General features: G+C 32.7%; 2 protein-coding genes and 1 pseudogene across 9 annotated transcripts; 1 reads left to right on the top strand and 2 right to left on the bottom strand.

Annotated features, from left to right (window-relative positions):
* Positions 1-1,561: 1,561 nt before the first annotated feature.
* Positions 1,562-4,395, bottom strand: LOC106347568 (beta-glucosidase BoGH3B). Its single transcript, XM_013787141.3, has 9 exons — positions 4,138-4,395; positions 3,824-4,028; positions 3,545-3,635; positions 3,310-3,455; positions 2,995-3,238; positions 2,801-2,905; positions 2,547-2,729; positions 2,262-2,463; positions 1,562-2,187 (listed from the first exon to the last, which is right to left on the bottom strand). Exons 1-9 carry the CDS (start codon positions 4,304-4,306, stop codon positions 1,703-1,705), a joined length of 1,830 nt encoding a protein of 609 aa, XP_013642595.2. The 5' UTR covers positions 4,307-4,395; the 3' UTR covers positions 1,562-1,702.
* Positions 4,396-5,939: 1,544 nt separating this feature from the next.
* LOC106402421 lies at positions 5,940-8,402 on the top strand. 8 transcript variants are annotated; one of them, XR_007340405.1, is made up of 8 exons: positions 6,016-6,406; positions 6,630-6,731; positions 7,083-7,161; positions 7,236-7,384; positions 7,509-7,590; positions 7,669-7,786; positions 7,861-8,014; positions 8,108-8,402. XR_007340405.1 is itself a non-coding variant. In XM_048782680.1 (7 exons), the coding sequence occupies exons 3-7, from the start codon at positions 7,151-7,153 to the stop codon at positions 7,918-7,920; spliced, it is 414 nt and encodes a 137-aa protein (XP_048638637.1). In that variant the 5' UTR covers positions 5,940-6,406; positions 6,630-6,731; positions 7,083-7,150; the 3' UTR covers positions 7,921-8,402. The 8 variants fall into 8 exon arrangements, 5 of the variants coding, with proteins under 5 accessions (XP_048638637.1, XP_048638636.1, XP_048638635.1 ...); XR_007340407.1 differs by having other exon boundaries at positions 6,020-6,406; positions 7,092-7,161; positions 7,242-7,384; XR_007340406.1 differs by having other exon boundaries at positions 6,021-6,406; positions 7,242-7,384.
* A 9,433-nt stretch (positions 8,403-17,835) lies between these two features.
* Positions 17,836-22,964, bottom strand: LOC106350194 (annotated as a pseudogene).
* Positions 22,965-23,022: the final 58 nt, after the last annotated feature.

The following is a 23,022-nucleotide window of genomic DNA, read 5'->3' as shown; positions in this document are numbered from 1 at the left end:
CACAAACTCTTATGTATAATTACAATAATATGAATTCAACTTTCAAGATTCCGATACTTTGTTTTGTAAAAAAAAATAAGTAAGTGACTAAGCTAATATATTCTTTGAAAGTGTGAGAACATTGAAAAATAAGAAAAAACATAGATTTTTGTTTTCGTTACAAAGTTAAGAATTTTGTAAAAATAAGTTTAACATATAAATTTCCGTGACAAATATGAAAAAACATAGATTTTTGTACAATTTTGTCAAAACAACTCAAAACATAGTTCTCTAATGTCTTAATAAAATATTATTTAAGGGTGTAATAATTAAATATATGAATTCAATAAATTTTGTAATTTATAGACAAAACAATAACACAACAAATTTTGAAACTTTTCAAATTTTGAAACATTTGTTTAACCTATCGATTTCTTTTCATGAGAATCCAACTGAACAAGATAAAAAAACAATTAGATTTACAAATATTTAATTACCATTTTATTCAATTTTGATTAATTTCAAATTGTAATAATGTATCTTTTTGAAGTTACAAAAAATAATGTTCTTTCTTTATTACACTAGCATTATATATAGATTCTATATACACAAATAAATATAATATAACAACATAAGCTTGCTTTCTCCGATTCATATGAAAACTTCTTAAGTTATCCACCAAAGCAAATTAATTAAATCAATCAAATTGTTAGAATACAACAAATTAATATATAATTTTATTTTAAATTAAATTATTTAAAGTGTATTTTCATTAAAAACAAAATAATAAATAAGTAAAAATGATTTGATGGTAATTTTTATGATATATATATATATATATATATATATATATATATATATATATATATCAATTCAGTGAAAGAAATAGAAGCTTAATATGGAAAAAATCTTAAATACAAAAAACTCTAAAAATTGACAAAAAAACTAACAAAAATTAAACTATGATATCACTTGAAAGCTTCTTAGACAATATTAATAAAATATTTTAGCGATAATTAGATAAATTTGATTTTTTTTTGCCAGCCAAAATTTTATTATTATTTAGCATCAATTATTTCAAGATGTTTAAGAAAGGATGGACAAAAAAAATAGGATGGACATAAAAGATATATGAACTATGAATAGTACTTTGTAAAGCTGACTTAGATAACACATATGCACATCCATTTCCAGTCTTTTTTGATGCCTAAATTCAATTACTTTAGAGTAGTTATTCCACAAAGAGATCGTATGAGATATTGTTTTGATATTCAGATTTGTTTCTTGACTTTTAAGAAGATTGATAACTGTAAAATGTCTTCTTCGAATATGATATGTCTATAACCGAGTCCCCAACATGAGACAAAGTTGTTTAAAAAGTAAATACTTTTATTTTTCTTATATTATATAATAAATATATATTATTTACTGATAATAAAAATATATATGCGAATCAAGTACAACAATCAAACAACATAATAATTTTCTCAAAGAAAATTTAAAAAAATATTTATGTTATGTAGTCTTATTTTATATTCTTTAAATAATGTAATACAATATTATATATTATTTTTTTAGAATTGAGAAATACATATAATATCTTATCCGCGCGTAGCGCGGTTAAAAACTCTAGTTTTATATAAAATTTCATATCCAGGAAATTGCACACAAGTTAATTATTAATTGCACCGGACAATTGAACTGACCAGTGAAGCTAAACCAGTTAACCGGAATTGCAATTGAGACCGTAACCGAGAGGAAACAATGGGTCATAGAAATTGCTATCAACGTTTAGCGGCAACTGGTCTACGCGTTTGAACCAGCTCAGTGGTAACTTCCCTTCGAAATCATAATCTCCAAAAATGACATCAGCCATTCCTTGCCCTTCGGTTCCAGGGAACCAAGCAGCGACCAAAGCCTCAGTTTTTTCAAGAACAGGCATCTCAAGAACCATAGGCCGTCCTGTGAACAAGATCACCAGAGTCGGGATTTTCTCTGCAACCGCAGTTACAATGTTGTTGCCATTTAAAGGTATGGTGAGCTCAGAGTTATCGCCTCTCATCTCTGCGTAGGGAGGTTCCCCCAATGCAACAATGGCGTAGGAGAAGTCTTCACACGAGGCTAATGTTTCCTTTGATGGAGTTTTCTCGTAGATTACTTCGGTTTTATCTCCAACTGCAGCTTTTATGGCATCCAAAAGCGTTGTGCCTACATTTCAAAACAAAACCATATATTACAATATCATATACTTACCGTATGATATTGTAATCTGCTTTACTTACCGATAGTGATCTTCCCGCTTTGACCGGACTTTGTCTTTGTCCATCCGCCACACTGGTTACCAAGATCGTCTGCGTGCGTTCCAACCACTAGAATCCTCTCGGCAGTACGATCTAGCGGCAAAAATGGTTTATCATCATTTTTACCGTTCTTTAGTAGAACTAAAGACTTTCTAACTGCTTCGCGTGCAACTTCTCTATGTTCCTGCAAATGTGGAAACAGAGTTAATCATGCTCCCATATATCTTTAGATTAGAATAATGGCAGCACTCAAGAGTTAGAGCTCACCTTGCAACCAACAGTAGGCAACAGAGATCTGTCTGTGAGAGGATATTCAAAGAGACCAGCTACAAACTTCACTCTGAGTATTTTTTCAACAGCATCATTGATTCGAGCCATCTGTACTTCCCCTGACTCAACCAGATCTGTAAGGTCTTCTATGAACTGTTGGTACTTGTAAGGTACCATCACCTGCAATAACATTGATTAACAATCTTTGTATCTTTCAGAAATCCCGAGCCAGATGAAAATTCATACAGTACCATGTCGATTCCAGCATTGATCCCGAGCTTGACACAATTACGGTTGTCTGAACCTTGTGGCTCGCTAATGGTCTCCAAACCATCCCAGTCTGAAACTAAAAATCCCTGGTAACAGAAAAATAAACATATTAAATCAAACGAGCTCAATGCATACACCTCTAGCTTATTTACATTTAGTTTCATATTCAGTCAACCTTGAAACCGAGTTTCTGTTTGAGAACTTCCGTTAAGAGGTAATAATCAGAATGAAGTCTACTTCCATTCCAACTAGAAAACGAGGCCATAACGGTACATACTCCCTGAGAAATACAATTCAGATAGGGTGCAACATGTATTCTCTCCAAGTCTTCGTACGACGCAATGGTGTTCCCTTCGCTTAGACCCTTATCGGTGCCACCATCTCCAACAAAATGTTTTGCACATGCGATAAGATTGTTTCTATCACCAAAGTAAAATAAAAAAAATTCAAAGCCTGTTATATTATGTAGTAGCATTATATGTGTATATACCTTCCGGCAAGAAAAGGGTAACCGTTAGGGTGTTCTTCGGGTGGCTCGCCTTGTAAGCCCGAGATAATCGAACTCATCTCAGAGACTATTTTGGCAGCTTCACCATAACTCTCGTAGCATCGTCCCCACCTCGGATCTCCCAGAACCTGTGAGTAAACAACATTTCATCCAATATTTATAAATCAGTATTCTAATATAGTAATATTGTAAAAAAAAAAATCTGTAAGGAACTCACGGCCACGCAGGGAGCAAACGTCCAGTGAATGCCACTAGCCCTTACTTCAAGTGCCGTTACAGCTCCAATTCTTTTGACCAATTCTGCGTCTCTATCGAGTTACCAGACAACAACAACACAAGTGTTATTACATTAAGAACAACCAAATACACTTGTGTAAGCTTAACTTAACCCTATAGAAAAGCTACTTTTTGGGTCGATTCTACCTTTCAGATTAATATACAAAATGTGTCACTCTCTTAGCTCAGAGTAGAAGAGAATAATAAAAATAAGTTGAACCTGGTGGCACCGAGGCCAATGTTGTGGGGGAAAATGGTGGCACCGTAGACGTTGTTGTTGCCGTGGACGGCGTCTGTGCCGTAGATTATAGGGATTCCCAAACGCGACGCTAACGCAGAACGCTGAAAACCGTCTATCATATCAGCCCAGTCCGACGATTTTGCATCCTCGAACGGCCAACTCCCAGCGCCGCTCTGCACACTTCCTGTAGAACCAAAGTCATAAAGGTTATCACTAATGGCTTAATGCAGGATGATTTTCAAAAGTTTTAGTTTATGTTATATTATATTGAAAGGTTTGTGGTTTGTGTATACCGATGAAGTAATCTGTAAGGACATCATGAGAAGCCACTGAGCGTTCGATCTGAGTCATCTGGCCGATCTTCTCCTGCAGAGTCATGCGAGAGAGAAGGTCTTGCACACGCGCCTCCACGGGCGCGTCTGGGTTCTTATAGACACATGACGAGTCTGTAGTCTCTGCCATGTTTTTCTTCGTTTTTTCCTCAAAAGTCCAGCCCAGCCACTTCCCTTTTATCTTTCACTGAAAGACTTTCAGCACTACGGTCTAAGTCTAATGGTTAATTAGTTTATTTATCCCTCCAATAATTTGTAGTATCTTGTATACTGTTTTTAGTAAAATAAGTTAGGGTCCGAATAGTAACATCTGTCCCGCACCGCACCGCAGTTAACAGTAACAAAAATTTCTACATATACCGTATATCTATACGTTTTTATAACTGTCAGAACCGCACCGCAGTCAAACCGCTTGTCCCGCACCGCTCAATCCGTTGTTACCATTCGAGCCTTAGTAGCTATCACCACCCTCAAAACTCAAAAGTAGTGTCTGAAAAATATATCTCTCATAAAATTGATTTGTTTGTTTTTAAAAATTAAAAAACGGTAATAAAAAATTGTGGGAAATGATTTTCCTTCAAAATACACAAAGGGTGTGTATTCAAGTAAGAGTTTTAGGTGATTTGTATTAAAATGACAAATTCACTGTTATTCAAACATGAATTTTAAAAACTCAATTAAAATACACTGCTATTGAATTTGACATTTCGTAAAGTACTCTGAAATCCACTGTTATTGAAAATATTTTAAGTTGTGGAGTTTTATTTGGGTGTATTCAATGTAACATTTGAGGTGATTTGACTTTTAATAGAGTTTTAGATGATTTCAATAAGTCGCAGAGATTTATGTGATTTTTTTTTAAACCACTCTAGAATATAACCTAAAACCATGGGATTTGGGTTTTAATTTTTTAACTAAGAAACTCCACCCAACAACCCTAAAATCACCTGAAAACTTTAAAATTCCACCACTTAAAATATTTTCAATAACAATAGATTTTAGAGTATTCTACGAAATGTTAAGTTCAATAACAATGGATTTTAAATGAGTTTTTAAAATTCATGTTTGAATAACAGTGGATTTGTCATTTTAATATAAATCACCTAAAACTCTCAATTGAATACACTTTCATGTGATTTTAGGGTGTTTGGGTGAATTTTAGTTAAAAAAATTAAAACTCAAATCTCATGGTTTTAGGTAATATCCTAGAGTAGTTTAACAAAAATCACCTAAATCTCTGCAACTTATTGAAATCATCTAAAATCTCACTAAAAATCAACAAATGTTAAACTGAATGCACCCCCCCCCCCCCCCCCCCCCAAAATGTGAAATATATTTTCATTTGTGCATTTACATAAGTAAATTTATGATAAAATTATATCAAATTAGATAAGTAAATTTATGATAAAATTATATCAAATTAGATAAGTAAATTTATAATAAAATTAATATTATATTTTAGATACTTTAGGGAATATTTAACCAATGATGGCGTTCTAAGTATTCCCAACTTTAAATTTTTATATAAAAGTAATTGTGAGATCCATCCCATAATCCGTGGTTGTTGTCTTTGGTACAGTGGCTTCTCATGATGTCCTTACAGAATACTTCATCGGTATACACAAACCACAAACCTTTCAATATAATCTTATAACATAAAGTAGAAGGTTATTCTCTTTTCCTCTTGCCACCTCATCAAATAGTGGAAGGAGGAAGCTACACCTGTCCCATAAATTAAAACACACCGTTTCATTAACTTGGCGATGGATTGATACGGGCTTATATATGCGTTTTAGCTTTTAAGCCTTTTGTGTGGATAAAAAGACTAGCCGGCCAGCCCAGTAGAATTCGACGCAATGCCGTCAACCCTATCTCTTCTCTTCCTCCTCCATGGCTGCTTCAGCTTCATCCCTCGCTCTCTCCACCTTCTCCATCTCCAAACCTGCCTCCACTTCCATCCTACCTCTTCCCTCTCCTTCGAACTCAACTCCCAATCCATTTCCCTCTCCATCTTCGCTTCATCTGCCGCGTCTCGCTTCGTCCGCAACGTCGCGGTTACAGACGACTTCAACGTAGAAGAAGAAGGGAACATTTTCTCCGATGAGGCTCCGCAGCAGGAGCAATCCTTCTCTGCTGACCTTAAACTCTTCGTCGGTAACCTTCCCTTTAAGTCAATAGTGCTCAGCTCGCTCAGCTCTTCGAAAGCGCCGGAAACGTTGAGATGGTTGAGGTATGAAAGAATCATTCTTTATGCTTTTTGAAGTGGTTTGTGTTATTGTCATAATGGGGATTCCGACAAGAGACAAAGATTGATTCTTTTTATTTTTGTTAAGTTGAGATTAGTTCAGTTGTCTCTGTAGTTAATGTTATGTTGCAATGGGATTCCGCAGGAGACAAAGATATGTTCTTTTTTGTTGTTGTTGAGTTGAGATTAGTTCATTTGTCTTTGTTAGGTGATCTATGACAAAGTGACATGACGAAGCAGGGGTTTCGGGTTCGTGACTATCTCTTCTGTGTCTGAAGTTAAGGCAGCTGCTCAGCAATTCAATGGCTATGTAAGAAGATATCTCTCTCTTAATCTGTTCTATGCTGATAAGGGTTTTGTTAGATGAGTGAAAAACTTTAAACTTTATGGGTGGTTTTAATAAAAGTCGAAGCCTTTCTCTTCTCTTCCTCATCTTAGTAGCTCTTAAATGGTTTAGTGATTTAAGCCGATGTCTTTGGCAAATACTTATACTCGGTTACCAGGTTAGGAACGTGTTAATCTGTATTTTTTTTCTAACGTCTTATTGTATCGAAAGGTTTCGACTTTTACCAAAACCACCCATAAAGTTTAAAGCTTTTCACTCATAAAGTTTAGATCTTATTGTATCGATGTATAATCAAACTAAACCTAACCTTTGTAGACATCATAGGGGCTGTACGAGACATCAACATTACTTTTAATGATCAGACTTGGACAGCTCAACACATTATGATTAACAGGTGCGATGATTGATTCATAATAGGTATGTGTTTACATAATTTATATTCGAAGTCTAATATGGAACTACACTTAGTTGCAGTTCTACAACTGTTTCTCTAAGTGTTTTTGATGCACAAGCGGACCAGCTAAAACAAAATATCTTGGCCATCGGTGTGGCAAAGGTGATCGTCGCAACCAGCATTAACCCCAAGTTTGTTGGAGGTAACATTCGGTGTGGCAAAGGTGATCGTCGCAACCAACATCAACCCCAAGTTTATAGGGGGCAAGCATTTTTTTATTTATTTCCACTCCAAATCATATGCTTATGTACATTAACAAATATAAATAAATTTAATTTTTTCTTTAGGTCGACTATACCTGGATGCTACTTCTGGGATCCATTTTTACTTTGACCATGAGGTGGCCGCAAGCCAGAGACTATTTCAAGAGTACTCATCTTATTACTCACATGTCTAAAAATAATCTACACATGTCTTTGTTCATATCTGATTATATACAATATGCAGGTTGTATTCAAAACCCGAGAAGGACACTACCAGTGCGAAGCAGTACCATGGTGTAAAGAAGCTCGAAAAGGTTTCACTAGGAGAGTTGAACAACTATGTTCTGGAGTCACCCCCACAAGTAAGTTTCTGATAATTTTCTGCCTCAGCCTCATGCTTCTGTGGACTAAGACCAAAATTCTTTAATAACTGCAGGCCCTTGAGTTTCTATGCAAAGCCAAGATCGCATCACTGGAAACTACAAACGGATGGTGATCTCCTGTGCTAAATGCTCCAAGAAGCTCCAGCGAGGGAACTCTTCATTCACATGCCCTACATGTTTTAATGCCAGTGTTGTTGGAGTTGTCAGGTTCGGTTCACATATCTATATTAAACTTGCTCATTAAAAACAGCCTTTTGTTATTTGTGCCAACTATTTGGAAAAAAAAAACACAATCGCAAGGTATCGTGTTGAGCTGCTGGTGGAGGCGGGTGATGATAAATCTCTCTTTGTAGCATTCGACTCAGCTATGACTAAGCTGACAGGAATCAGGGCTGCAGAAGTTGTGATGGAGGTGATTGAAGCTTCAAGTTATGTACAAGCTCCATCAATTTGACATATCTTGATTAAAACAAAACACAAAATTGTAGATTGGATTAGTGAAAGTTTTATCTTCACTTACCATTGTTCCTTAGATTTCTTATACTAACTTTTTGTTTTTCATATAAAAGAAAGCTGAGATCTCGCATTTTATGAATTTGAAAGAACTCAAAATGCCTCGACTCTCAATCGAAAACGGAAAAAGAACAGAGAACATCTAAAAATGCATTTAAGGTTCATTGTGCAGGCGTTGTTGGAGAGGAATATTAACAGTGGGACTGCATTTTCATCAAACTATTGTCCACCACCTGCTGAGTTTTAACCCAATCGAGCTTTAGTGACAGCAGTAGCTATCTACTGCAGTCTTAGGAATCCAGAGCACTTAGATGGTTCCAAAATAATTATTACCTAAACATATTTTTTAAACAACTAAAAATAAATAAATTTGTGAATATTAATATAATTTATATTTTCATTTTTTAAGACTATTCTAAGAGAACAAACTTAATAATATTATTTTCATAAAGAGCGTATGTCACATTATTTTAATTTTAAATTTCAATAGCTGACATATGTTGTTTTCAAAATTTTGTTTGCTATTTAAATTATGTTTAGAATGATTTTTAACATATTTTTCTAACAAATAAAAAACTGCTATATAGATAAGTTGTTTAATTTAAAAAGTATGCCATTAATTAGTGTCACTACCACATGAGGACATATTTCTACACCACATTTATATGTAAATATCCTCTTAAAGTGAAATGGTCTAGCAACTCTTTTGTGGACCTTTTGGCTAGAAAATCATGTAAACAAACGTGAAATAACCAAACAAAAAAAATAATTCTCACTTACTATCAAATTTAAACCATTTTATATATAGAAAGAAAATCAGTTACATAGCTTAATGTAGGATTTAGTAAACATAAAATACAAAAACAATATGAAAAAAAAATTAGAAACATTTTAAAGTATCAATCTAAATTATACTCCCTCCGTTTCATAGTAGATGAAGTTTTAGCTCTTTGCACACAAACCAAAAATTTTATTTTCTCCAAAAATTATTGAAAATACATTTTTAAACTAATTTATTTAATTATAAAAAATAGTAATAATACAATTGGCTACACAATTTTGATAAATTTAAAGTTACCTAGATATGAGAAAACATAATATATTGTAATACAAAAACAATCACCTAAAAATCATATATATTGAAACGAATGGAGTATAAATGATCGTTTGAAAGTATGTTAAACCAAAATAAATTTTGTCTTGGAATATGCACATAAAATTTATTTTTTTTATGGATTCCAAAATAGTTAATCTTTCAAGTAAAAGCGATATAAATTTTATCGTGACATCATATAATCATACAAAACAACTAAATTTATAAAGATTTTTAAAAGTTGTAAAAAAAATTATAAAAAGTGTTAAAAAATCCATCATTCCAAATTATAAATAAGGAGAGTTAAACTATATGGAAGAAAAAATAATTTATATCTATCTTCATCGTTTTTATTGTTAGATGAATATTTATTGTTTTCATAAAATATAACCTTATTTTAAATATTAAATTATCTACATTTAAGAAGAAAACATTAAAATAATACTGTTCATTTACAAAGAACTAAAAAAATATTTAATAAAAACTAAGAAACAAATAGAAAATAAAAAATAAAACTAATATATTTACATAATATTTTTAAAATATAATTAGAGATTCAAAAGACGTGGATTACTTATGCATATAAGGTATCTGCTTTACATCTATGCAACGGCCTTAAACGAATTGAAATTTTTGAAAAAAAAAGATAATTATATATTTAAGTGTTAGTTTATAATATAAAAAATTAAATTTACACTTTACTGTTTTTAGTGTTTTGGATTCAAAATTATCAAAAATATACAATGAGAGCACCACATACATATCATCTACCCAATATATATGTTCTACGATGTAATCTATTAATAAACCAAACATAATTAATTTTAACTTACATAATCTCTTCACACCTTTAACATTCTCAAAACAATAAACATTATTATCATTTCTCTTGCAAAAGCTTACATAACATATACACAAAATATATACAATTACATACTTATATATATCACATATAAAGCACATTCCGCGCGTAGCGCGGACCTACCCTAGTATAACATAAAATAATTGTGAGATCCATCCCATAATCTATTGTCACGACTAGGCATGTCCAATATGGTAAAACCAAACCGTACGAAACCGAAATAAACAATATGGTGTAGTTTTGGTATATACTATATAAATTGAATGGATATGATTTTATAACAACCGTAGAATTTATATATGGTTTGGTTTATAACCGATTAAACCGAATAAACGAACAAAACCGATCAAAAGTAGAAACATGTAAATATGTACATATTTTATAACGTCATATGAAAATTTATTTGTTATATAAGTTATTTTTTGTTAATAATTATTACCATATTTTTTTATAGTAATAAAGAATATTAATTTGAAAAACTCTTAAAATATAATTAAATAACAATTCATGGGAACTGAGGCTTCTTATTTTTTTAGTCTTCTTCTTTTAATCATTTTGCTTTCTTTTAGCATTGACTAAATTGAAGTGAAAGTTATAAATTTGATGGATAATAACTAGAAAAAAAATATTCACAACATTTTTCTTATTTATAAACGAACAGAGTTTCACTCGAAGAAGCATGACTTTGATGAATAATAAATATGGAAGAGTGAAAAAACTTTTCTTTCATACTTCTCGTTTTTTTTTTCAAAATTTCGAGCTTTGATTTTAATTCTAGATTTGATTATTTCATCTGAAGGTATAAGCGTTTTTTTGTTCTTTTATTTGAAAACATAATATTTTTTAATAAATGACTGCGATGACAATATGACTCTAAAATTTATATAATATGGTTTCAAACTAAATAATTATGTTTTGGTATAAAACCGAATAAACCGAACCGAAGTAAATATGGATTTAGAATGGTAGTTATATTTTATTAATCGAAATACCGAAAAACCGAACCGAAACCAAACCAATATCCGGATTGAACACTCACGACTCATTCAACTATTTAACCATTTTATCAGTGTATTAGTTTACTTTACAACCTTTTTTTTTACTTTTTACTTTTTTTTATATATATTTTCTTATCAACCATTTAACTATTTAAGTATGCTACATCCATCCATTAGGTTAATGGTTACTTTAGTTTATACTTAGTACTAACTAGGTTACGATTAACGTATTATGCGAAATGAGCATTGTATATATATATATATATAAATTATATAATATATTTTTATTTTTTTGCATTCTTTTGCATATTATAAAATAATAAATATATTTAAATATTTTAAAAATAGTAATTATTACATAAATAATTAAATTAGTGCAAGAACATAAATCAAAAAACATCACTTTTGTTTATTTACAATCATTTATGGTAAATAAATAAAAATAATCAATTTAAAAATAATATATAATTAAATTTAAATGATATTAACATAAATATATAGTATATATTTTATACGATTATCTATTAAATATGCTTCATACTAATATGACTTTATGATCATTTGTATTTGCTTATAACAAATTTTGTAAATCATTGATAACATAATTTTCAATGAAGAATGTTTAATAGTTTTTTAATTATAATCATTTTTAAAAACCAATGCAAAGCTCGAAACTAAAATATTAAATTCTCAATACTTGGTCAATGCAAATTTTGAAATTAAAATATTTATGTACTTTTATATGGTGTATAGTTCAATTTAAATGCTAATAAAATAAATTTATATTTTGATCTGAGTATTTATTAAATGAGGGTTCCTAGTCATATAGTTTTATAATCATTTGTATATTGTTATAACAAAAAAAAAAATTAATTATTGATCACAAAATTTTCTATTTGGATTTTAACGCTTTTAGTAACTTATAACCGTTTTTAAAAGTCCAAAGTATAATATATACGGAAAAATCTAGACTAGAATTGTATTATGTAAATGAATACTAATATTTATATTATATATATATATATGTTTTTTGAGAAACTTTTGATGAGAATTCCTAATTGGCAAATAAATACTAATATTTATATATATTATATATACATACACATATATGTTTTTTGAGGAACTTTGATGAGAATTCCTCATTGGCAGTGCTCTTACAAGTTTACTACTTCAAACCTATTTCCATTGTTCACTTATATATAGAAATCCAAGAAAAAAACTCGCACATCAAAATTGGGTAGCTATTATATGGTTTTAGTTTCGGTGATACATTTTGGGTGCGAGTGAATCATGTGAAACTGTGAATAATATTTTTTCGACTAAAAATGTGAGTAATATTTCTCATGAGCTCAACTCAATTTTTGTAGTTTCTTCTAATAATTTTGAAGTGCTTACATGGATTTGGTTATACAACTCGAAGTTTTGAACTCTACTTCGTCTAAGTAACAATGTAGCATAATTTGAATACATAAATTATTTATCTAAATACGTAGGCCATAGATTGATTATGTTTTCTTCCGGCATATAATCATTTCTTACATTTCAGCCAAGTATTTACTTATTGTTGCTTTTTAATCAACTTGATGGAAATACCGGCGTCAACGACCAAACAATGGTGATTGTTTAAGACTGAAGAGCAGTCAATGGTAATTTAGTATTTAACTTGAATAATTTTTGATGTTTTCGAAACTTCAAAGTTGTTTTTCAGTTGATTAGTAAATCATTACATTTCTTGACCCTAACCAAATCCTGACATACTGCCATTTTTGTTCTCGTCCAAATTTGATAATAATATTTATGTAGTTAAAAATATTATCATCGAAAACGGAACCGATACTATGGCTGAGAATGGTAACAGCGGACTGAGCGGTGCAGAACAAGTGGATTAGATATTACGGTACGGTTTTACTGCGGTTTATACAAAAAAAACACATGCTGGAATAACTACGGTTCGTCTAAAATAAGCGGTTCAAAACAAAGTATGAATGGTGATATATAAATCAATAGTGTAACTGCGGGATACATATAATATATTTATATTTTACAAACTACAAAATCAGTAATATTAATATAATTTTAAAAATATATTTAAAAAACATTATATATTTGAAATATGAAAATATTTTAATTTTTGTTTTTAATTTTTTTTTATGTTAAATATATTTAGTTCAAGCTTATACAAAATTTATAAATCACAAAACTATAAAAAATTGCTGAATATGCATATGTATTGAATATAATACGAAACTCAGTGTGCTATCAGAAAGATATAGTCAATATTTTTATATTTTGTGTAATATTAAACAAAATACGCGAAACCCCAAATTCAAAAGATAAAAAAATGTATTAAATATCAAAATATAGCGAAATATCCAAATATATCTAATACATTCAAGAGATTTCAGATATTTTGAGGTACCTAGTCGGTTTAAGGTAACACCTCGACCTGAACCGAAACATGTATGTCTAAAAAAAATATTAATAGATACTTTAGCCACGACTCGGATCCAAACGGAACCTTTCAAGTCGGTTCCAGTTCAGGTTTTCAGGTTCGAGTAAAATGCTGAAGTCTTATGTAAATGATAATAAATATATGCATTAGCATTTATATTTTGTAAAGTTAATACTATTTTTTGAAATAGACTGTTATAATAAAACAAAAAAATATAGAAAGAAAAGTTTGGTTTTATGAGCATTTTTACATTAAAAACAAAAAGTAAAAAATTTACAAATCACATCTTATAGTATATTGGTAGATTAAGTTGTGTTTATTTTATTTTTTTAAATAAAAAAATATCGGTGTGGTCCACACATAACCATACCATATTACCTTCTTCCATTTTTAAGTGCGGTTCAGGTGCGTATTTGTTCCGCCTATAACTTCTTTTTTTAATTAATTAATTTTAACAAAAAAAAAAGCACAAAACATTTCTGAATGATAACTCTTTATGGCTTCGAATAGTAACAGTGGTTTGAGCTGTGCGGGATAAAGATATAGGCTTCGAATGTTTACAACCGCCCCGCCCCGCCCCGCACCGCAGTTAACAGTAACACAAATTTCTACATATACCATATATTTATACGTTTTTATAACTGTTAAAACCGCACCGCAGTTGAACCGCTTGTTTCGCACCGCTCAAACCACAGTTACCATTCGGAGCCATAATATAGTGTGGTACTGTTCAAGTATGGTTTATGCGGGAGAAACGCATACTGCAGAACAAGTGTGGTTTAAATGAGGTTTATGTCAACAAAACGCATACTGCGGGATAAGTGCGGTTCGTCTAAAAAAAGTGGTTCAAAACAATATGTGAATGGTGACCAAAATAATAGATAGTGCGGGACGGATGTTTGAATGGTGATTATAAACTTAAAAGTGCGGGGAAAATATAAAATAATATTTTCATATATATTATAAATATATTTTACATATTTTAATAAAGTACAAATAAATTGCAATCAGAAGATAAATTTAATTTATTAATTTTTCCATAACAGATTTGCAATATTAATTTTTAAAAGATATCTTATATATGTGAAATATGAAACTTAATATGTTATTAATGAGATTTTATAGCTAATATTATATTTTCTTTAAAATATTATAATTTGGTTGTTTATATCAAAATTAATATTTAGAAAATATTTAGAAGATTCGGTTAAGTTTCAGCTCAATTTTTTTTTGGTTTTTAATTCGGTCCGGATTAGAAACTACCTAATATCCAAGATAATCTAGGATTTCATTTAGTTCTGGTTTTGTTATGTTTTTACTGTTAACTCAAGTTAAAAAAAGAAGAAGAAAATTTCAGTTTTTAATTATATATAATATTTTTGATTAAAATTAAATAATTCAAATACTTTTAATATTTGTAGAAAATGTTTGGATAAACTAAAAGATGCAAAAAGTTTATATGGTAACAAAGTTAATTATTGTGCATAACAAAAATAAAATGCATATAATATTTTTAATAGTTTAAAAAATTTCAGATTATATCCAAACTTTTTTATTAGAATAAATATGTTGTAATTAATTATATTAGTTAACACAGTTTTGTAAAACTTTACCAGTCAAAAAATAGAGAACCGCACCAAACCACATACTTTTACCTTCTTTTCAAACACAGGTGCGGTCTGTCACAAATTTCTCCCGCACCACTTTCTGTTTTTATTTTATTATTATTTTTCAGTTAAACTTAATAACAAAAGAAGTTAGTTGAATGGCGACACTTTTTTAGACCGCTGTGTGCTTCTTCCAGTCCCGCATACAACACTCAGAGCCATAGTGGAACCGCACTAAACATTCTCAGCCTATAATTTCTTAATGAATGCAATAATTGCGGGAAAAAGAATCCAGATAAGATATTGTGCCATATTCAAAGTCTTATTCCACAGAAGACATTGCATCCAGTTGTCCACAATGAAAGAGGTACATAGATCCATAGAACAGTGAAAGTGTAACGACCGTGATTTGTGATTATAGCGGGGACCCATTTATTTTTAGTAATTTAAACTTTATACTCATAACTCTTTTATCTTTGTTTCACATTAAAACCTTAGAAAAACTATCTCGGTTTCGTTTCCTTATATAAAGAGCTTTACTCCTTTTTTTCTCCATAAAAACAAATCAGTGTTTTTCACGCGAAAAGTTGCTTTTAAATTATCCGACGACCAGTCACTAGTAAAATTTCTGGTCAAAATTTCGGGCAAGTTTTCAGGTGAGTTTATTGGTAAGTTTGTCGCCTCCATATTTTTAGTTATAGAAATCTATTTAGGGAAAGTTTCTAATTTAGGAAAGAAGTTATACTAAGGAACTTGCTATTTTAGGAAAGTTGTTATTTTAGAAAAGTTTCTATTTTACGAAAGCTGTTGTCTTAGGAAATTTTCTATTTTAAGAAAGTTTCCATTTTGGAAACTTTATTCCAGAACCTCTGAACCTAAATCGTCAATTCTCGTGTTGCAGGGGGTGTCAAAACGAGTTATATCTCATGAGCTAGATCAGTTCAGCTTGATTTTTCATGAGCATGAGCTATGTTTCTTAGGCTTATTTAATGGGTTTAATGATCAAGTTTACATTAGATCACGAATTATATAAACGATCCAGAATATAGGTGGTCTGCTACTCTCCTGACTATAGGTGGTCGGGCACTCTCTCGTGGCCTGGCACTCTCCAGGCTTTAGGTGGCATGACACTCTCCCGGCTATTGGTGGCTTGGCACTCTCCAGACTATAGATGGCATAGCACTCTCCAAACTATAAGTGACAGCGCATTCTCCCAACTTTTTGGCCCTCTGGTGTGGAAGTCAGTATTGTGTGTGAGTATGTGATTAGGAATATGATTTGTTCCCAGGATGCTTTAGACGCCGTGCTTGATTCATGTTAGAGTTAAATTATTTATATTCGGAGTGTTATATCCAAGTCTATGGACTTGGGATTTAGCATCCCAGACTTCACCGAGTGACTCCACTCTTACTCACCTTTCTTTTTTTTCCTCCTTTCATGAAACCAACGAACATGAGTGATTCATTTCAGATTGGTGCTTTTATTTTTTCTTTTTCAGATTTCTGGTTTTATTCTTTTATCGACATTTTCGGAACTTATGTTATTATTGGATTTATGGATTGGAATTTACCTTTGAAAATAAATAAATTGCATATTTTTTAAAACTATTATTTATTATTTTATTTAAAAATGCGGGTGTTACAGAAAGATTCTAAGTATGATAACACTGAGTTTCTATAGGACTATAAGAGAACGCAATAGCTTGGGGGGGGGGGGTGCTTAATGATTTTCAGATTTAAAAAAAAATAAAAAATAATGTATTAATCTAAGCCACGGTGCTTAATTAAGCAGAAGAAGAAACAGATCTTCGCGGACACGTTTCATTAGACGCGTCTATCTCAGAAACGAGGAGTCGTCTTTTCTCTCCCTCGAGGACTCCGCTTCTTTCCTTCTCTCCCTCGGCGACTCCGTGTTTGATTGAAACCTCGAAGACTCCGTGACTCCTCGTGAAACCTCGACGACTCTGTGACACCTCGTGAAACCTCGACGACTCCCCGTTTCTATCGCGAAACCTCGACGACTTTGCCTCGTTCTCGCGAAACCTCGAAGACTCCGCCTCTGTCTCGTGATCTTCACTCGACGATGAAGCAGTCGGTGTCTCTCTCGGTGGAATCCTCGTCTCTGTCTCTCTCCTCGATGGTGCTGTCCTCTCTCTCGGTGGATCTCCTCGTCGGTGACAAACTTGTACCTCTCTCTTGGTGGCTGTCTTCGAGAAAATCAAATCGCAAGGTAAGCATATGTATTATTCCTTGTCTGAATCCTTCTATGTTATTTGATTTGTTTGTTGTCTCGGTTAGTTTTGATTAATTTTCATTTGTCTCTGTCTTTGTTTCTTACTAAGGACGGATCAATAAGGACGGATCAATAGACATGAAGGTTCGTTACAGAAGATCACTACAACTGCAAAACAGGTAAACAATTTGTCTCTTTCTTTGTTTCTTACCAAAGACGGATCAATAGACATGAAGGTTTCATTTGTCACTGTCTTTGTCTCTGTCTCTTGTGTTTGTTTTTGAAATTGAATGTTTATAGAAAAACTTTGTGTTTTATTCGTTGGTCGTTTATGATATTGATTGAAAGTGTTTACGAGTATGGTCTCAAATGAATTGATTGTCGTTCTTGTCTGAGTTGAATAGATTGTTTATGATCATGTGATTTGTATCTGTGTGTTATGTACCCCAATTGATCCGTAACTGAACTGAATCGAGGGAGATGAATAGTCTGGTCTGAATTGTTTAAGAGTTCAATTATATGATTTAGCTTCTTGTCTCAATTGAATTGAGTGTCATGAATTTGAATCCTTGATCTGTTACTCATTTTTGTTTTTTTTTCCTGTGTTTTTGTCTGTTGAGTTGCATGGATCAAGGAGGCTGAGGAAGGATCACAGCACATAATTTCATTTACTGGAGCAATACAGGTAAATGTCTTTATCTTTTATTCGTTCATTGAAAGTTTTATGGTTGAGTTAGGTAGTTAATGTTTTGGTGAGTTGGCAATGATGTTTGTAATTAATAGAAGTGATGTTGAATTAAGAAAAGGATTGTGTGTGGTAAAGTTAGGTAGTTGAATGAGTTGCTTTGTTTTTGAAAATGAATTGAATTTTTGTTTTTGAAAATGAATTGAATTGTCAATAATAAATTACTTGCTATGTGTTTTATTATGGTTGTGAAATTGTAATTAATAGAAGTTAGATATATGTCAACTTGCATTTGTTTGTAGTTAGGTAATTAGTTATAGTTGTTTAGAGTGTTTAATGAGAGTCTGCATTCTCTCTTTAAAACTCTCTCCTTCTCTTCCAACTCCAACAGATTCATATATGTTATTTCACTCTTCCATCTCTGAAACGTTTTCAAATTATTCTCGAATATTTTACTAATCTTTGTTTTTATGTTTTTATTTAAAATTCAATGTTTTAAATGTTATCTTTTAATATGTCTTATATAATAAATAAAATTTATCTTATATAAAACAATGTTTAATATTTTTTTTAAGAACTCCAAAATAAGAATCTTGCATTGGAGGCAAAAAATTAGAAAGCTTTTAAATAAAGTGCTTAACACACATTTATTAGTAAAAAAGAGATTAAGATACCCATTATGGGTGCTAGGGATAATGATGCTCTAACCAATAAGCCACAATATTTCATATGTCCTATCTGTTGTGCTAGTGCCACCAATAAGCCACAATATTTCAATAGACTCTGTTATCGGAAACAATTTCTTAATTATTGGAAGACAGCTTCTGAAGTTTTTAAAATACGACTTACACCAAACAACGTCACACCAAAACAATAAAACCAAAGTGAGCAAATGAGAAAACCGGACTAAACCAAATCCAAATGCAATTGAGAATAGATCAGACACACTTGGCCAAGAAATCCCTTATTTTGACTTCTCTCCCATGGACTAGTATTATTACTCTCTCTTACATTTAAGCCCAAACCCTAACGGGAACAATGGATCGTAGCTATCAGCTTCAGGGTTCATCGGCAGCTGCTCTGTCTCTCTGAACCACGACATCGGCAACTTCCCAGTGAAATCGTAATCTCCGAACACCGAATCGGCGATTCCATCTCCTTCAGTTCCAGGCAACCAAGCCGCCACCAAAGCTTCCACCTTCTCCAACATGGTCATATCCAAAACCAAAGGTCGTCCCGTCATCAGAATCGCCACTGTCGGGATCTTCTCAGCTACCAATCTCACTATCGAATCCCCATCGAAGTGTATCGACGGCTCAGGATCATCGCCTCGGGATTCAGCATAGGGCGCTTCCCCGACGGCAACAATGGCGTATGAGAAGTCCTCGTTGGAAAAGTCTCCTCCGAAGGAGTCTTCTCGTAAACCACTTTTGTTTCTGCTCCTACGATTGCTTTGACGGCATCCAAGACAGTTGTGCCTGCACTCGTGAAATAGAGGATGTTATAGCTAGCTTGTTACGCAAGAAAGTACTCTGTGGAAGCAGAGTTTGTTTCTTGTAGCTTACCGACTGTGATCCGACCACTTTGACCCTGCCAAGTCTTGGACCAACCACCACACTGAAACCCGAGATTGTCTGCATGAGTTCCTGCCACTAAAACTCTCTTTGCGTTTCGATCTAGCGGTAGAAATGGTTTGTCTGAATCTTTCCCGTTCTTTAACAAAACTAAAGATTTCCTAACCGCTTCACGAGCTATCTCTCTGTGTTCCTGTGTGTAAAATTCGATTTTATGATTTCATAACTTCAGATTATGAGAGCAATCATAAGTGGAATCTACCTTGCAGCCAACAAACTTCAGCAACGATATGTCAGAGAAAGGGTGTTCGAAGAGACCAGCTGTGAACTTCAGTCTCAGAATTCTCTCGACCGCATCATCGATCCTAGACATAAGTATTTTCCCGTCCTTCACTAGAGATGTTAGCTCATTGATGAACTTCTCATACCTATAAGGGACCATGACCATGTCTATTCCAGTGTTGATAGCAGCTTCCACACACTCACGATAGTTCGAACCACGGGGTTCTCCCATCTTTTCTATTCCCGACCAATCTGAAACCAAACATCCCTACAAAAACAGAACGACCACAATTTAAGAAATTTTAGTCAGTTTTTGATCCAACGAGAAAAAAAGTGACTGTGATTCGACCTTAAAACCGAATTTGTCTTTGAGAATTTCTGTCATGAGAAAGCGGTCTCCATGGAGTTTTCTTCCGTTCCAACGAGAATAAGAAGGCATAACCGCAGAGACTGCAAGACAATTCAAGTAAGGAGCCATATGAATCCTCTCCAAGTCTTCATATCATCATATGAAGCTATTGTGTCCCCTTCATTCTTACCCATTTCTGTACCACCATCTCCAACAAAATGCTTTGCACATGCAACCACATTGTTCCTGAAACATAACCCCCAAGTTTAAGAACATGAGCAAGATGTTACATGCTTGCTAAGGAATGTTTTAATGAAAACGGACCTTCCGGCTAGGAAAGGGAAACCGGCGGGATGTCCTTCCGGTGGAGGTCCTTGAAGACCGGAGACAATGGATGTCATGTTGCATACAACGTCAGTGTCTTCACTGTAGCTCTCCAAACATCTTCCCCATCTCGGATCTTTGCACACCTACCAAATCTCACAAACATGATCAGTCCATATGGTTCATGTTTTCTCTTTAAAATTAGAGAAGACTTACCGCCACACAAGGAGCGAATACCCAGTGAGCCCCACTTGCCCTAACTTCTAGAGCAGTCGCTGAACCAATTATTCTAGCTAGATCGTAATCTCTGCCATGTTATCATGAAACCGAATCAATACACCGAGCCGAGCTGGTCTTTTTTCCTCATTCGGTTAAAATTGTCTGTGGTTTAGGAGGAACCTGGTGGCACCGAGTCCTATGTTGTGAGAAAAAATGGTGGTACCGTAGAATTTGTTGTTGCCGTGAACTGCGTCCAAGCCATAGATGATTGGAATGGCGAGACGAGTTTCGAGGGCCGCTGTCTGAAAGCCGTCGATCATTTCAGCCCAATCCTCTGACAACGCATCTTTATTCCCTGACTTCCCGGCCGAGTTGCATACGCTGCCTGAAGAGCGATGCAAACAACGAGTCAGTCCAGTTTCATAATCCAGAATGTTTAATTGTTTTATTTGGTGGTTTAAAAACTTACCTATAAAGAAGTCTTTGATGATGGCGGCCGATGAGACGGCACGGTGGATCTGAGTCATCTGACCGATCTTCTCCTCAACTGTCATCCTTTGTAAAAGATCTTGAATCCTATCTTCGACACCTTCGTTAGGGTTCTTGTAAACGCAGTCCATGGCGGTAACTTCTCCAGCGTCGGTCATTCTGTCCAGCAATATCGCTTTAGTTGATTCGAGTGTGGTGTGTCTTCTTCTTTCTAGCTTCTATATATAAACTAAGCTCAGTCGATAAGAACTCTGTGTGTTTCACACTTTTACAACTTATATTAATTTCATTTCAAAAGTTTCTTGTATGTAACGTTCCCCGAACATGTATTATATTATATACAATCTTATCTTTTGGAAAACCTTGCCCTTGTTAAATGGATGATTTACAACACAAGTTGCCTTTTGTTATTATCTTATTGAAGAGCTGAACAAGGCATATCTGGTGGACGGAGCTTTTTACCTTTTGCTTTTCCGACCAACTACGTACGTGTACTAACTTCCACACAGCATAGCAATTGTTTTCTTGACCGAGAGCAGTCTACTAAGTCAATGATTTAGTATTTTACTCTAATGAACTTGTCTTTTTCGATACACTGATTCAGATTGGTTCTCAGTTTCCCACCAAATCAATTACATTATAAGTTTCCAGGTCTTTTCCTTTAATTTGTCATTTTGCGCAGAATTATTATATCATTGCTTCAGCTTAATCTCATTTCATTTTGTTAATATCATCAATTCTCAATTTATAACAAGTTAGCAACTAAAACCTATCCTAACAGGTTTCACATCATTCATAAAGTTTATTTGTAAGAAAGTTGGTTTTCTAAAGTGTTCATAGTCCACAGTTGTGAATGATAAGCATAGGAAGACTGGACATACATGTAGTAAATATATATAAAATAAAAGAAAAAGAGAGTAAATTCATGAGTCTCTAAATTCATTCATTTATTTCTTATAAAATTACAGTGAATATATTTACTTAAATTTTTCTGTTGAATTGATGAAATGATAATGTACTTCTTTCGTTTCAAATTAAATGTCGTTATAGCATAAAAATTTTGTTACAAAATAAGTGTCGTGGTAGAATAAATTATTACACATTATTTCATTCTATATATTGTCAATCCAATTGTACCCTACTAGTTATGTAAGGAAGTCAGATTTTTTTTATGCCGCAGATTCATTTTTTCTGTATGGCATATTATGCTTTAAACTAAGATTTTAAAGGTTGATTTAGGCCTGACTTGTGTAATGGTAGCGGTTGCGGACGTTTTCGGATGCAGATGATTGCGGTTTAAGCGTCATTAAGAGCTTTGTATGACTCATACATCGGTTATAAATTGCTGCATTTGCGAGATATTTATAACGGGTTAACTACAAAATGCAGCAGCGGTTAAATAATAAATTAACAATATTTACATTTTATATCATTATAAAATATTAAAAGTATATTAATATAATAAATATAAAAATTATATTTAAAAAATATTCTATTAAATTTTTTTTTAAATATAGAAAATAATTTTGTTTTAAA

This window comes from Brassica napus, chromosome A6 (genome assembly GCF_020379485.1).
Source record: "Brassica napus cultivar Da-Ae chromosome A6, Da-Ae, whole genome shotgun sequence".
In the NCBI taxonomy this organism is placed as follows: domain Eukaryota; kingdom Viridiplantae; phylum Streptophyta; class Magnoliopsida; order Brassicales; family Brassicaceae; genus Brassica; species Brassica napus.
This window is presented reverse-complemented; position numbering and strand designations above follow the sequence as displayed.

Excerpts from the sequence above, each read along its gene's own strand:
- LOC106347568 (XM_013787141.3), bottom strand. The coding sequence starts at position 4,306 with ATGGCAGAGACTACAGACTCGTCATGTGTCTATAAGAACCCAGACGCG. Across the intron at positions 3,636-3,823 it reads ATTGGCCTCGGTGCCACCAG|AGACGCAGAATTGGTCAAAA; the intron begins GTTCAACTTATT and ends GTAACTCGATAG. Across the intron at positions 3,239-3,309 it reads TACCCTTTTCTTGCCGGAAG|AAACAATCTTATCGCATGTG; the intron begins GTATATACACAT and ends CTTTGGTGATAG.
- LOC106402421 (XM_048782679.1), top strand. Across the intron at positions 7,385-7,508 it reads TAACATTCGGTGTGGCAAAG|GTCGACTATACCTGGATGCT; the intron begins GTGATCGTCGCA and ends TTTTTTCTTTAG. Across the intron at positions 7,591-7,668 it reads AGCCAGAGACTATTTCAAGA|GTTGTATTCAAAACCCGAGA; the intron begins GTACTCATCTTA and ends TACAATATGCAG.